Source organism: Hermetia illucens, chromosome 5 (assembly GCF_905115235.1).
Source record: "Hermetia illucens chromosome 5, iHerIll2.2.curated.20191125, whole genome shotgun sequence".
In the NCBI taxonomy this organism is placed as follows: Eukaryota; Metazoa; Arthropoda; class Insecta; order Diptera; family Stratiomyidae; genus Hermetia; species Hermetia illucens.
The window spans coordinates 1,656,928-1,671,343 of record NC_051853.1 but is presented as its reverse complement, the minus strand read 5'-3'; the positions used below and the strand labels follow the sequence as shown (position 1 = coordinate 1,671,343).

The 14,416-nt window shown below is 44.7% G+C and overlaps 1 protein-coding gene across 1 annotated transcript; it reads left to right on the top strand.

Annotated features, from left to right (window-relative positions):
* The first annotated feature begins 381 nt into the window (after positions 1–381).
* LOC119657127 (membrane-associated progesterone receptor component 1-like) lies at positions 382–12,964 on the top strand. The gene is made up of 3 exons (XM_038063891.1): positions 382–1,047; positions 12,122–12,274; positions 12,341–12,964. Exons 1-3 carry the CDS (start codon positions 732–734, stop codon positions 12,460–12,462), a joined length of 591 nt encoding a protein of 196 aa, XP_037919819.1. The 5' UTR covers positions 382–731; the 3' UTR covers positions 12,463–12,964.
* The last annotated feature ends 1,452 nt before the right edge of the window (positions 12,965–14,416 follow it).

The window sequence follows — 14,416 nt, the reverse complement described above, 5'->3', positions numbered from 1 at the left end:
GCGTCTGCAGTCACTTCCTATATATAACGCTCCTCAAGAGCAAACTTCTATGCAAATTCCAGATGCACAAAAACACTTGATCTGATAACAAACTGCATTGCCCGCTGCACGATTCCAGTGCATTGTTCAAAGATTTCAGCCGGCGCCTACAACACCGCTCCCGCTCTCCTATCAAGATGGCGTCATTCAGATGCAAATGATCCGAAACCTGACCGCAGTTCCGATCAACCCAAGCAGCGCACATTCGGCGACTTGGCCTTAATGACACCGCAAAATATATACCCCATGTCATGGTCCGAAAGTAGCTTGTCACGATTACTTTCAAAATTACTACCGACATCATTGCGAGCGACCCGCTGACAGCTGTCACCCGGACGCAGTTTTTCCAGCTTCTCTCACTTGTCGCCGCACATTTTCGCGTTTGGTATTCCGTGTGCGATGAATGTGACTCGCTCGTTTCCTTATCGCAATTGAAAAATGAAGTAGCTCGTCGAGTGGTCGCCCGTGAAACTGAATATCATCCAACGTCCGAAATTTTATCGTTGCGCGCCCTTATCAGCAACCAGCCGAGATTTTTCCTTATTCAAATAGTTTTGTAAACGGCGCGTGGAAGTAGAGTCAGTGGAGCAGTTGGGAGACAATCTCGTCAGAACCGTGTAGCTTCCCCGTGAAACGCAAGTGCGTCGTAGATTAGCGAGACAATCGAGTAGGTAAGGAAATAGAACGCAAAAATGTCGGAGACGCCGGAAAGTGAAGTCCCCGCGAGCGAGAGTTTCGTCGGGCACGTAATAAATGAAATCATAACAAGTCCTCTCAACCTGGCACTGGTCGGTGTCATTGCACTGCTTATTTACAAAATAATCAAGAGCCGCATCGAAGTGCCGCACAGCCACTCTGCGCCCAAGGACGACCTGCCGCGACTTCGACGTGATTTTACGCCTCAGGAGCTGCGCGAGTACGACGGCACACAACCAGATGGAAGGGTCCTCATGGCTGTCCTGGGCAATGTGTACGACGTTACGAAAGGGAAGCGCTTCTACGGACCAGGTGAGTGTGAACTGTCCAAAACATTCCCGATGGCGGCCAGGGATCCGCTACCAAATACCGATTGGCTGCCCGCATACTGACCTTTGGTTTTAGGCTGCCAAGAACAACAAGCCAACAACAAAAAATATGTCACGCTAGTCGCTAAGCAAGCGCTAGACAAAATTTGAGCCCGCATATGCGTTTCTGTTGAGTGAGTGCTTCGTAATTGAGCTGTGGATATGACCGGCAACGTCATGCCGTGAGTTGGGAAACATTGTTTTGGAGGCCAATCGTTGAGAGTTAATCAGACACTGAACGTTTTCGGCGACACGCCTAGAAGTGCAGCGATCCAGAAGAGTTGGGGTTGGGACGGGCGCTTCGCACGTCTGTGCTTCTAGAAACAGCATTTAAGCACTCTGGGAAAAGTTGGAAATTGGTTTGTTGTCTCCGTTGCAAATTTAACATGTGATTCATGCACGGTCTGTGTCGGCGTTAATTGAATTTCGCTCAGACTCTATCATCTGTTGGCATCTATTTTCGCACAGAGCGGGAATCTTTTGATAGGAGTGCACATGTACCCATTGAGATGAGTTCTGCTTCTCCTGTGTAACGTTTTACTTAAAATATGCGCCGTTTTGTTCGTCAACTTGTTGCTATTTAGAAAGCAACTCCATTGAACCCCTCTTATAAACCCTCCGCCCCCCCCCCCTCCTTATTTGCAAAAAAAACCTCAGCCAGTTTTCGCAAGCCTCTTTTGAGGCCAACTTAGTAACACCAAGAGCGTTTTGCATGGACCGGAAGAGATGGTAATCACTTGGTGCCAGGTCCGGACTATAAGGTGGGTGCGATAGGACATCCCATCCGAGCTCCCGTGGCTTCTGGCGGGTCATCAAAGATGTGTGAGGCCGAGCGTTGTCCTGGTGTAACACAACAATTCTCGTCGCTTCTGGTCAATCGCCTGCTTCAAACGGTCGAGTTGCTCACAGTCTTCTTTTTCTTTTTCTTCAGCCTTTGTCCCGTTCACAAGCGGGATCGGCTTGTCGTGATCGGCTTCGTCATTTGGCTCTATCGAATGCCTGATCTGGGTGCAATCTCGAGGCTTTCAAATCCCCATCCAGCGTATCAAGCCATCGTTGCTTAGGTCTGCCTTTTGGTCGTTTACCATCGACTTCGATGTTCAGACCAATCTTGGCAAGTGAATTCTCGTTTGCACGAATTGCGTGACCATACCATCGAAGACGCCTCTCTCGCAACTTTTCCACGATCGGTGCAACCCCATAACGATCGCGGATATCCTCATTTCGGAAGTGATCTAAACGTGTGACGCCACTAGTCCAACGTAGCATTTTCGTCTCCATTACCGCAAGACGCCGTTCATTGTCTTTTATGGTCGGCCAACACTCAGAACCATAGAGAGCGACTGGACGGACGACATTGCGGTAAATTTTAGATTTGAGACGTTCGTTGATACGTCGATCACAAAGGACACCAGTTGTAGAACGCCACTTCATCCAGGTTGCGTTAATGCGTGAAGCAATTTCATAACGCAGTTCTCCATTGGCTGATAGCGTTGACCCGAGGTATTTAAATCGCTCAATTCTTGTCAGATCACTGCCGCTGACAGTGATTGTGCCTGTTTCATGAGGATCGGTCGTCAAAAATTCAGTTTTGTTTAAATTCAATCTGAGACCGTGTTGCATGAGGCGATCATTCCATTTTTGAATAAGTTGCTCGAGGTCATTTTTGCTATCAGATGCTAGGAAAACATCATCTGCATAAAGCAGTGTGTAGTTCGCTGGACGTTGGATATCCCGTGTGACGGTGTCCATAACAAGGACAAAGAGGAGTGGTGAGAGGGCACTTCCTTGATGAACACCAACAGAGACACGAAGCGGTTTTGATACACCCGCCATACTTCGAACTTTACTTTTTGGATCGTGGTAGAGCAATTGAACCCAGCGCACGAATTCTTCTGGCACGAAGTGTTGTCGTAGAGCATACCAGATGAGTTCGTGTGGTACACGGTCAAACGCTTTCTCTAGATCCAGAAAGGCAATGTAAAGAGGGCGATACTTCTCACGGTGTTTCTCCATGAGTAACCGCGCAGCGTGTATTGCGTCAGTAGTTCCGCAGTTCTTGACAAATCCGGCTTGATTCACGGTTATTTCAACGATTTCGCGAATACGGTTGTCAAGAATGCGTTCAAAAATCTTCATGGTATGGGAAAGTAACCGGATCGGACGGCAATTTGAACATTCTGCTGGGCTACCTTTCTTTTTCCATATTGGAACAGTGGTACTTTCTTGCCAGTCAGATGGTGTTCTTCCTTCCTGAATAACCCGGTTAAAGAATTCACTGAGCCACAGTGTTGGGTCCCAGCTATTCGCTTTTCAGAGCTCAGATGCGATGTCGTCTGGTCCTGTTGCTTTCCCCGATTTCATTTGTTTTATTGCCTCCTCGACTTCAGAAGTGTTCGATATCCTGTGTGCGTTCATCACGGCTTTTAGCAAGTCGATACAGATCTCTCTCGCCATCCCGAGTGTCCAGTGTATCATAAAGATTTTTGAAATGGTTCGCTCGGGTGATAGCGACCGCTTTCTTTGCTTCCCGGTTGGCATTCTTATAAATTTGCCAATTAGCAGGCATTTTATCGTCGAGAAATTTGTGGTACAGGCGTTTCTTTTCACGGACTTTCATTTCAACATCATCATTCCAAAGCCAAGTATCTCGGTTGATGTACCGCTTACCCGGCTTGGTGGCCCCGAGGGTTGCAGAGGCCGCTTTGTGAATCGTGTCTTTCATTTGGTTCCATGATTCTTCCACATTCGTAATGGTTGGCAATCGTATGAGTGAGACCGTTTCTTCTCACCAAATCGCCACCATTTAATGCGCGGCGGACCAGTGCGTTCCTCACGCTGTTTTATCGGTGGCTTAATTCACAGGACGGCAATCAACGGCCGATGTTGTGGTGCGATGGTCTCATAGGGAACGACTTTGCAATCAATTACAGTGGTAAAATGTTGGCGTCTTATGAGAATATAGTCGATTTGCGTTTTATTGTTCCCACTATAAAATGTGGGAAGATGAGACAATCGGGTCGAGTTGCTCACAGTAGAGGACCGAATTGAGGGTCTGGCCATAGTTGAGTAGCTAATAGTGGATGACTCCCGTCCAATCCCACCAAACACACAGCAAAACCTTCCTGACCGTCAATCCGGGCTTGGCGATGGTTTGGTCCGGCTTGCCGCGCTTCGACCACTATCTTTTTCGCTTGAGATTTTCGTACGTGATTCACTTTTCATCACCAGTCACCATTCGCTTTAAAAATGGGTCGAATTCGTTCCGTTTCAGCTGTGCATCGCAGGCGTTGATTCCGTCCAAGAGATTTTTTTCCGTCAGCTCGTGTGGGACCCAAACATCCAGCTTTTCTTGGAATCCAATCTTCTGGAAATGGTTTCAAACGGTTTTATGGTCCTTACCCAGTTCCTGGCCAATCGAACGAATGCTCACATGCCGGTCTACTTGGATGATTTCGACGATTTTATCGGTTTCTACGACGATTGGCCTATCAGTACGGGGTGTATCTTCGACATCCACTACACCAGGACGAAATCGATTGAATCAACGCTGTGCTGTGCAAATCGTTACAGTATTGGGCCCATAAACTTCACAAAATTGTTCGGCCGCCTTCGCTGCATTTTTACCTCTCAGGTAGTAAAAATGTAAAATATGACGAATTTCTCCCTTCATGGACTCCATCTTTGACGCGCTATAACTTGAGACTGAAACATACGATCATAAAACTGTCAAAGAGATACCTGTAGCCCAGATTGTCGTCTTCAAATCGCCGTATAGTATGACCCGATGCGATAAGTATAATCTTGTATTATTTAAGTGTCGTCATCTATTGACAAAATACGACATTACTTTTTCCCCAACCTAATATAAGCCTGCCGGGGATTTATTAGTGGATTAGATCCACCATTTTCACTAGAAATTGACCAGTCACGCTAAACTATAGAACGCTTAGCAACTATCGTGAAGGTCAAAGTTGATTCAATCGCAAATCACGTCTTAAATTCTTCAAAATATTCTCGTATTTATATAATTACCCGATATTTGTTGATTGTATAAATCATTCACTCCCTCCGTAACCAACTGTGGGCATTTCTCTGTGCATTATGTAATTCCTCAAATCCATAAACACAAACGGCAAACAGCAATCGTTCGCTCGAATGAAACACAAACCGCGAAACATATGGCCAATAAATGTCGCAAACTTTCAACATTTCTCTACCAATGAATTGTACACTCCTCATGCAAACGTATAAGGTTTCGTGCACGATAATTCAGTGTTTTGTTTCGATTTTGTTGACTAGATCTTCTGGAGCAAAGAAATCTGAAAGTGTAGACATGCAAGGGATTAGAGCCTCTTTGAATCGGCAATTTTGAACGTTTGCCGCTCGGAATCCTCTTGTGGGAAATTGGATTTACTTAGCTGTGCAGATAGCAGGATATCTGTCTCTTGCTTTTCGGAAATAGAAACCTCTTTGACATACTCCCACTCTATGATTCTCAGTCGAGCAGTCGCGTCCTCCAATTTGGGAAATCAAAAAATGGATGGATGGATGTTACTCTATACAACAGCCTGTCGTGTTGCCCTAGGTGTATTTAATCTAATCCGAGAGTGACAGCCCAATTAGATGGAAGAAGCTGTTTCCTCCACTTAATTGTAAGTCTACATATTGCGCCTTCATTATAGACTCCCATCGTGTGCAGTTGTCCTGATTGTTTGACGTGAGTACCCATTGTGTTTGCTTAACGCCACGGTCTTCTTAAGATACGGATTGTTTTGGTGACCACAATCAGAGTCACGTTTTTTATTGGCGGTAAGATAGGTGAACGCATTTACGCACAGAGTGTTGTACTTTCACAATGGTACGTTGTCGGACTGCCAACTAAACACCTCCCCATCGTCAAAGAGCTAGCCTGGAACCGTTTGTCAGATTACTTCGGGCTAGCCCCCGAGCTTTCCCGTCTTGCAGAGCCTTCAAATCATGGAATCTCTTTCACCAAACGGGAGGGGAAAGGAGGAAGGGAACTGTCAGTTTAAGGGACCTCCTGCCATCCGGCCTATTCGCCGATCGAGCTCTATCTTCTATGCAACGGGAAGAATCCGAACGTAATGCACAACACGAGTCCATCTGTCAACGCTCCTCAGCATCTCCTCGACAAAGTTGTCTAGAGAGAAGATCCTCTATGTTTAAATAGAGCTGCTAACGAATCCCATCCTTTCACAAGAGACAACGATGTGATGGCCGTCGTCCAGAATTTCATTGCAAAATAGACAACCAGGAGATCGTGCCTTCTCAATCTTATGCAGATAAGACTGAAAACGTCCATGCCCACTTAGAAGCTGGGTAAGTAAATAGTCAGGCTGATCATGTTTCCGATTCAGCCACGCTCCTAAGTTTCAAATACGCTGCACAGTCCATCTGCCTCTAGTCTAATTTTGCCAAGAGAGTTGTCACTCATTTAGTGTACGTTATTGTTCTTCACGAGCAACCACCCCCCTTGACTATTCTCCCCTGGGTTTGTATATAACTTTACTCTCCGTGGTAAGAAGGGCAACAGTGCAAAATGCTTACGATATACCCTGCCAAGAGCGTCAGCCCATACTTTTGCGTAGAGCAGAATAAACTGCGTTGAAGGCATGAGGAGACGTTGCCTTTAGACGTAGGATCCCTAATATTTGCCATTAGTCGACTTAAGGCCGAAACTCCAGCTGCAACCTTGTCCGCTGCTGCTTTTACTTGCTCGAAAAAGCTCATCAGTCCATGGTATTTTGGTTTTGACTCGATTATCGAATTGCCGATCGATATGGAACGCAGGGTCGTAATTCTTTCTTTAATGACTACTTCGGTTTTTTTCAGTGCGTCTCATAGAACAGGGAGCGGTTCCTAAGATAATCCCAGAATATCCGTATAAGATAGTTCGGCACGTATAAAGTATTGTCTAGTGTGCTTAGAATGTCTTTCCATCTTACGAAATTAAAGGCAACTCTGAAGTCAAGCGTTACGAGGAGCGCCACTCGTCGAGATCGGCGGCTGTGTGACTCCGCTCGATGTACGGCATCCACGATTTGCATGACAGCATCAATTGTTGACCTCCCCGCTCCCCGAACTGTGGGGAACGTATCACTTCGGCGTGTACTTATGATGAGCTTTTCGAGCACTTTCCCAGCAGTGTCAAGCATACAAAGTGATCGCTATGAAGACGGCAGCTCAGGCTCGACTTTCTCTTTGCTGATCAGCCCAAGCCTCGCTTTCTTCCAGCGAGAAGGGAAAATGCGCTTTCAGGTAGGTCTAGCCGACTGCAGCATCAGTTTGTATACATCTGCTGGGAGGCCATCGGGTCCTGGCGCCTCCTTGTTTTTCATAGCAGCTGTCTCTGAGCACTGTCTCTTCTATCTCTTTTATAGAGAAAAGTGGTCGGTCCTCGGCGTTTTTCAGTTCTGCTCTGATGACTGGAAACCACCACGGGCCCGCAGTGTTCGATCCCTGCATAAAATGCAACTCTCCTTTTCGTTTCAGGTATTCGCCTTATGGCCTGCTTGATCGCATCTGCGGCATGTTACCCTCCTGTCAGGCCTGACGTGTGCCCGTAATACAAACACCTGTAACATTTGGTTGGAGCGGCCCGGGTTCGTATCCTACAGATCACCCAACCAATTCTGATTTTCCAGCTATTAAGAAGCTTCCTCGTATTGCTCCCCGACTTCCACTACAGCGAGTTTTTGACGAGTTTGATACCAATTCGGACATTGGTTACCTTCGAATATTTGCACCTCTTCTACCTTATTCTTTTCCGTCCGGCAGTCAAGGTCTCGGATTTCCAGAGAGCACGTGGGTTCTAATCCTTGATCGTTTCAAAGAAAGTACCTTCATCTATTGCCCTCCAACCTAATTCGACGAGGACTCCACCACTTTTCGTTTTCCGAATGGAGGACACTTCCGCTTCGCTATCTTCAAGCTTGATCCTATCACGGATTTCGCAAAGTCTTGCCTTCCGTCGGTTAATAATCAGAGCTGACGGTCTAGTCGTTCGTCTTCTCGCCTTTCCTTTCGTTGCTCCATCCTTCGTATCCGCTATAATTTTAGGCAGATGTTTCTCTGATGGCGCAGTGTGTTGTTCGCCCTGGAGAATACCTGAGCGAAGTCTCCTTCATATGCACCTTCCTTCTTCCGTTTTTTCGCCAGTTCACTCTGCAACGGACTGTCTGCGATCCGTTTGATGTTTGCAGTATTCTCAGCGGGGGCGCGGTTGTTTCTGTTTTTCATGGGCTGATGGAGTATTTAACCCCTTTGCTGATGTTTTTCTGGAGGAACGTGGCATACCGCATGCGCTTCACAATTGCCGCGTATTTCTTGATAAACCTTCCGCTTTTGCAAGAATAGTCGACAGCGCTCCCATTCGGCTTATATTCGGAGTCAGTTAGTTAGAAGTCAGTTTTAGTAGTTTCCACTGTGGTCCTTTCCGCGTCTAAAGCCTTGCCTGGTACAGTCTGGGTGGACGTCTCGAGTGCGGGCTCGGCATTCATACTGGTGGATGCAAGGTCTACCTAAAGTCACTACCGAACTAAATAGTATTGCATCCGATTTGTAGAGCGCAGCTCCACGCTTGAATTTCAAAGTGCTTTGTCCACAATATCGACCGCAACCTCCAATGAAACCATCTCCGCGTGAACAACAGTGACAGAGAGTTTTGCATCATTATAACGCCAGATCCCATAAAAGTAAACCAACTGGGCAAAAATTGGTGGATTTCCCCGATATTCCACGGTCTCGGTCGCTGCACACCTTTTGTGATTATGTAACCTTTACTTCTTCGAGACGCCTCAAAAATTATATGGGAAGCTTCCTTGCAGAAAAAGTTGATATTTCTAGGAGTGAGGAATAGACTCGTTGGCTTGTTTTCAGAAATGGTGGAGATCATTTTTGAAAAGCAAGCTGACAAAATCTACAGAGGACAATACAAACAATAAAAAATAACAGTGGAAAATGCACGACTGGTATGTCAAGGAAGTGCCGACTCGCCACTCCTCATTTTTATGGGCACTGTACATCCAGTACCCTACACCTTGCTTTATGCAGATTATATGCTTTCAGAGCGTATCGAGCAACTTTTTCAAAAATGAAGTTACCGCGTTATGAAATTGGTCCACGCATCAGCGCAACTTGAATAAAATCGCCACCATTTAATTCGTGAATATCGGCAGCATCGGATCGACTATATGCTCGTCACTTTCATTGCGTGTTCCAAACCCTGACATTATAGAAACCCTCAGAGATGATGATGCCAAAATCAAATCGTGTGTGTGGGCTACCAAAATAGAGAAGTTTATGGCCATTTTTATCGCTTTGGCGTTCTATGTCGTAGCTTTTGGCACCATACCATTCAGTTTCTTGTAGAGCCCAAATATCAATGCGCCTGTTCCCAAGGGTGCTCCCGAGTTCCCTGGCCTTTCAGTAGCAATCATCAATATTTATCGCGCAGACACGTATTTGTTTTGCTCGGAATAATTTACTTACGTCCTGACGCCGTCCATGCGTCAAGAACTTTTGATCATTTCTCGACAGGACCGCGTCGATTGAGGGGAACATCCTAGCATTTCTCGGAGGCTTTGAATTCAACACGATCCTTTTTGTTTTTAACGACCTGGAATGCATTTTCTTGGTCAGCCTGTCATAATTTTTGACTGTCCCAGCTACTCCATATAGAATTCAACTACCGGTTTCTATTCGCTTTCTGTTGTGTTATGCTCTATAATGAAACCGAAGGATAGCATGATAACAACCAGATGAAGCAATGCCCATGCCCAGGTGCATGGGACTACCCTCGGTTTTTTGAGCGCTTCACAATTCGGGTTGCCTGTCGCTAGACTGCTATGTATTTTCACGAAATTCGGTGCAGGTGGCAATACAAATCGCTTTCATTTCGCAGGTATCGTTTCAGAAGACACGTCTGGTCTAGGAATCACCGTGCGCACTTGCCTTTTCAAGGATCCGTAATAATTCATTGTGACAACTCGACCTACACTGTCGTTTCCATCCCAAAGGCCATTTTCAAAATTGCCCTACTTATATTACTTGTTTTATATATCGGGAGGGTAATTAAATCCTCATGAGCTCCTTCCCTTGGTTATTCGTCTCGCCGATGGAGCATATATTATGATTATCCTCACGAGTGCGTATTTGGCCATTTTGAAAAGCTGGGAGTATCCCTTGTCTTGATTCTGTGGAGAGAATTTTTCGAAGTTCTGCAAATTTCTAAACTTTTGGCCAAATTTTAATAATCTTACGTTCTTCTACGGGATTATTCACGACCATGTGCTTCTCCCCTTTTTTCCCACCAACTCTGACTCCCTCAGGTGCTCTTCAAGATGTGTTTCTACATCCCTTGTACTTGTTTTGCAATCTGGGCAGAAAATTTCATATTTCCCGGACTTATCCTTTTGGTCGATTGGGTCCTTGGTTGGCCCTTCTCAACAAAGACCAAGGCAACTGATACTCTCGTCCTTTCAAATTGGCTAAAAGACGCACTCTTGAGAATAAATACAATATTCGTGCCATTGGCGGGGCGAGTAATTCACCGCGCATAGGAAAATCCCTTCGAGATTTTCGTAGATCGTCCTTAGCTCGTAAATGGGAAAGTGGAAATCTAGGTTGTTGTTTAGGATATGCGGGCTCCTAAGTCCACATCCACGTGATGGTGGGCCGGACTAAATGAGGAGCAACTTACTCCCACGCTTTTTAGTCCAGGGATCCCTAGTTTGGGGCGTAGTACCCCAAGCATTAAAAATCGAAAAAATCAAAAAGTGACTGACGGTTTCGTCCAGGGCAGAGGCAACTCATCAGACGCTGCCTCACCTCTGCCCCGGGAGCAGCGTGACCGAAAATGCCAAGAGGTGGACAAACGCTCCCTTTTATCATCGCAAAAACACGACAAGGTTGCGAATTATATTGGACTAAAACGCCAGTTGTTGTAGTCTAAGCTAGACTAAGGCTAAATCTAGGTTGTTGTTTAGGATATGCGGGATCCTAAGTCCACATCCAAGTGATGGTGGACCGGACTAAATGAGGAGCAACTCAGTCCCACGCTTTTTAGTCCATGGATCCCTAGTTTGGAGCGTAGCACCCCCCCACCTGTTGGCACTTTCGGTCACGCTGCTCCCAGGGCAGAGGTGAGGCAGCGTCTGATGAGTTGCCTCTGCCCTGGACGAAACCGTCAGTCACTTTTTGATTTTTTCGAAAATGGAAATGTTAAAAAAGAAATGATCCTCAGAAACTAACCATCGGAAAAATCTGAAAACAATCGCAATGACAAAAAATTCTGTGGCTGGTCGATTTCGATCGCCGGGTAGGTAGAGGGTCCATGCACTAAATCAAAGGAGCGAGTTGCTTCGTAAACTAGTTCAGCCCGCCATTAAATATATGGTGCGCTTAGGACCACTCATTCTTCTTTCATTCTATCATCAACCTTTGCCAGGGCATTTTCGGGATTCACTTTCAGCTTGGCCAGAATATTCATAATATCTGTGAAGGTTGCAATCAGAGGTGACGTGTTCAGCAACATTTCTTTCGAGTCTACTGACATCTTTCAGGTAATAAGCTCGGTGCCTGGTTGCCACCTACTATCGATGAAGCTTTAGAGACGGCGCGACTTAAAGCGAAGGGGAAGGGAGGAAGAATTGAAAAATAATTATTTTTCCGGTTTACCTGCCCAGGGTTCTGTAGAGGCATATCTTTCCGATGAAGCGCTATATGTATGGTCGGTCAAACATTTTCACTTTTCGTTCGAAGCACACTTTCTTTGATTATTCTGAATCCTCCCCTTCCTGCTTCGAAATGTAATGCAGATGTTTACCACTGTAGCGTATTTGAGAATGAGTTATCTCCTTTTGAAGTATGCAGTCTTACTTTTAGTATCATAGAATAGTCAAGATTATTGTGAACTATTGGTATTATACATAGCTTAATTGTTTGTTGCCCCGTTAGTTACAATAAATTAATAGATTCACTTTTTTGATATTAAGGTGGTCCATATGCCGCGTTCGCTGGCCGAGACGCATCCCGAGGTCTTGCTACTTTCAGTGTGTCACGTTCTGATGATGTAGAATATGATGATCTTAGTGACCTGTCAACAATGGAGATGGACTCTGTTCGAGAATGGGAAATGCAATTCAAAGGTACATCCATACCAGCGGTGAATATTCGACGTCAGTTCATAATCTCACACATTCTTTCCTTTTCAGAAAAATATCCTCTGGTGGGTCGTCTTCTGAAACCCGGTGAAGAGCCCTCAACATATTCTGATGATGAAGAAGAAGGAGCAGCCGAGGCGGCCTCATCGCAAAACCATAGCAAGTCTGAATAACTCCGTTCTCCTGGGCGAAAATTCCAAATCTAAGAAAGAAATTGAGAAGAAAACTTGTTTTCCATTATAAATTACTCGATTACCATTCTGTCTAAAAATGTTACACCCAAAAACCATTTACGAGAAATAAACGAGGAGACGCTTTTTTATCTAAGAAATTTTTATAATATTGGAATTAAAAGATGGGCACGTATATATGTTTATATTTAAGATGAGAGTCGCTAAAGTTTAGTTTTTAATCAACTTGCATCCGGGCGTGTGAATCTGAAAGTAGCGAAGGGCAGATGTCGCGCGATAACTTAACATAAAGAATAAAAAATTATAGTGGTTGATAGAAGTATCTTAAGGCTTCGAGATGAATCGTAAAGTATAGAGTGGAATATATAGTAAAATACTTGTGGCAGCAAAATAATTCCTTATCCTTTTGTAAGATTTTTACATCATATTTCTGTTGAAACTATTGTTAATTTTTGGGTTTATAATAAAGAAAAAACATTATAAATTTGGATTTTTTAAACTTGGACGAGAGTTTTCGAAATTTTACTTTGCTTGGCGGTAATTCATCCGAAGAAATTCGTTAAAAAAAGACGATGACACTTCCTTACAGCAGACGTGACAATAGATATAGCCAGAGGCGTGTTGAAAAGATTCGAGAAAGTGTTTCAACTGAATTTCGAGGCGCCAACATTGGATCGCTCTCTTTAGACGCTTGGTCGGCAACATGAAAGTTGCAATATTCCAATGTGCCTTAAGCTATATTGGGAAAGTTTTTTTTACCTATCATCATCATCATCATTTCTTGTCGCTGGTTAAATTTCGCATTAATCAACGTTGATTAATGCAGATAAGCAGTAATTATTGTGCTCAAGAAATGAAGGGCTAAAAGATAAACAAAATCCGAATATGTAAAACCCTGACGTCAACGCCGTATGGGAACGTTTTTAAAACTATTTTAATTTATTTTGAAGATATTACAAAATGTAGGCAAAATATACGTGATACTACAGGAATACTTCGTCTTAGGACATTAAATGTTGTTGAGAAAAAAGTCCTAATTCGGAAATATTAGTTGATGTACGAAGCCAACTGAGAATTAGTGTTAAAAACTGTGTTTTAAGTCAACACAGAAACGTTTTAAGTCGGAGTTCGTTTTTCAGTTCTTCGGGTGCTGTAATTCGAAGCGTCCCAGGTAAACGTATATTTGTAGATTTTAACCTTGAATGTCATTATTCCACTCGAGCCGACCCCGTTTTTGAACGGGATAAAGGCTAAAAGAACAGAAGAATGTCATTATTCCACTGAACAAAATTGAAAAACCTCAATTTAGTTGTGTAAATACGTAGTGATGTCAAATGTTTCGCGAGATCTCCCATACTTAAGCTTTATTATGGATACCTTTCAATCTGATCTCTCCTTTTAAATATTTGCAGAGGTATGGAGCATGCACCCCTAGCCGTTTTTGTTGATGCCTGCTGTTGACATCGCAGTAGATGCTGCTCTTCACCAAAAGGTGAACCAAGTCTGGCAGCCGTTGAACTTCTTCTCCAGACAGTTAAACCTTGCTCAACGGAACTACAGCACTTACGATCGCGAACTGCTCGCCGCGTATTTGAGCATCAAATACTTCCGTTACTCCCTAGAAGGCAGGCCGTTCACAGTGTTCACGGACCATAAGCCTCTCACATATGCTTTGAAACAAAAGCCCGACAAAGCGTCCCCTCGTCAGCTTCGACACCTGAGCTGTATAAGCCAGTTTACGTCAGACATCCAGCACGTGTCCGGCAAGGACAACATAGTTGCTGACGCTTTGTCACGTGTCTCTAAGATTAACATCCCCGCTGCACTCGACTTCTCGGCTATTGCCAAGGCGCAGGAGGATGACGCAGTACTTCAGAGCCTCAAATCCAACCCCAAATACAAATTTCGGGAGTTGCCCATCTTCAGCTCGAACCTC

Coding starts and splice junctions, on each gene's coding strand:
- LOC119657127 (XM_038063891.1), top strand. CDS start 732: ATGTCGGAGACGCCGGAAAGTGAAGTCCCCGCGAGCGAGAGTTTCGTC. Junction 1,048..12,121: donor GAAGCGCTTCTACGGACCAG/GTGAGTGTGAAC, acceptor TTTGATATTAAG/GTGGTCCATATGCCGCGTTC. Junction 12,275..12,340: donor ATGGGAAATGCAATTCAAAG/GTACATCCATAC, acceptor TTTCCTTTTCAG/AAAAATATCCTCTGGTGGGT.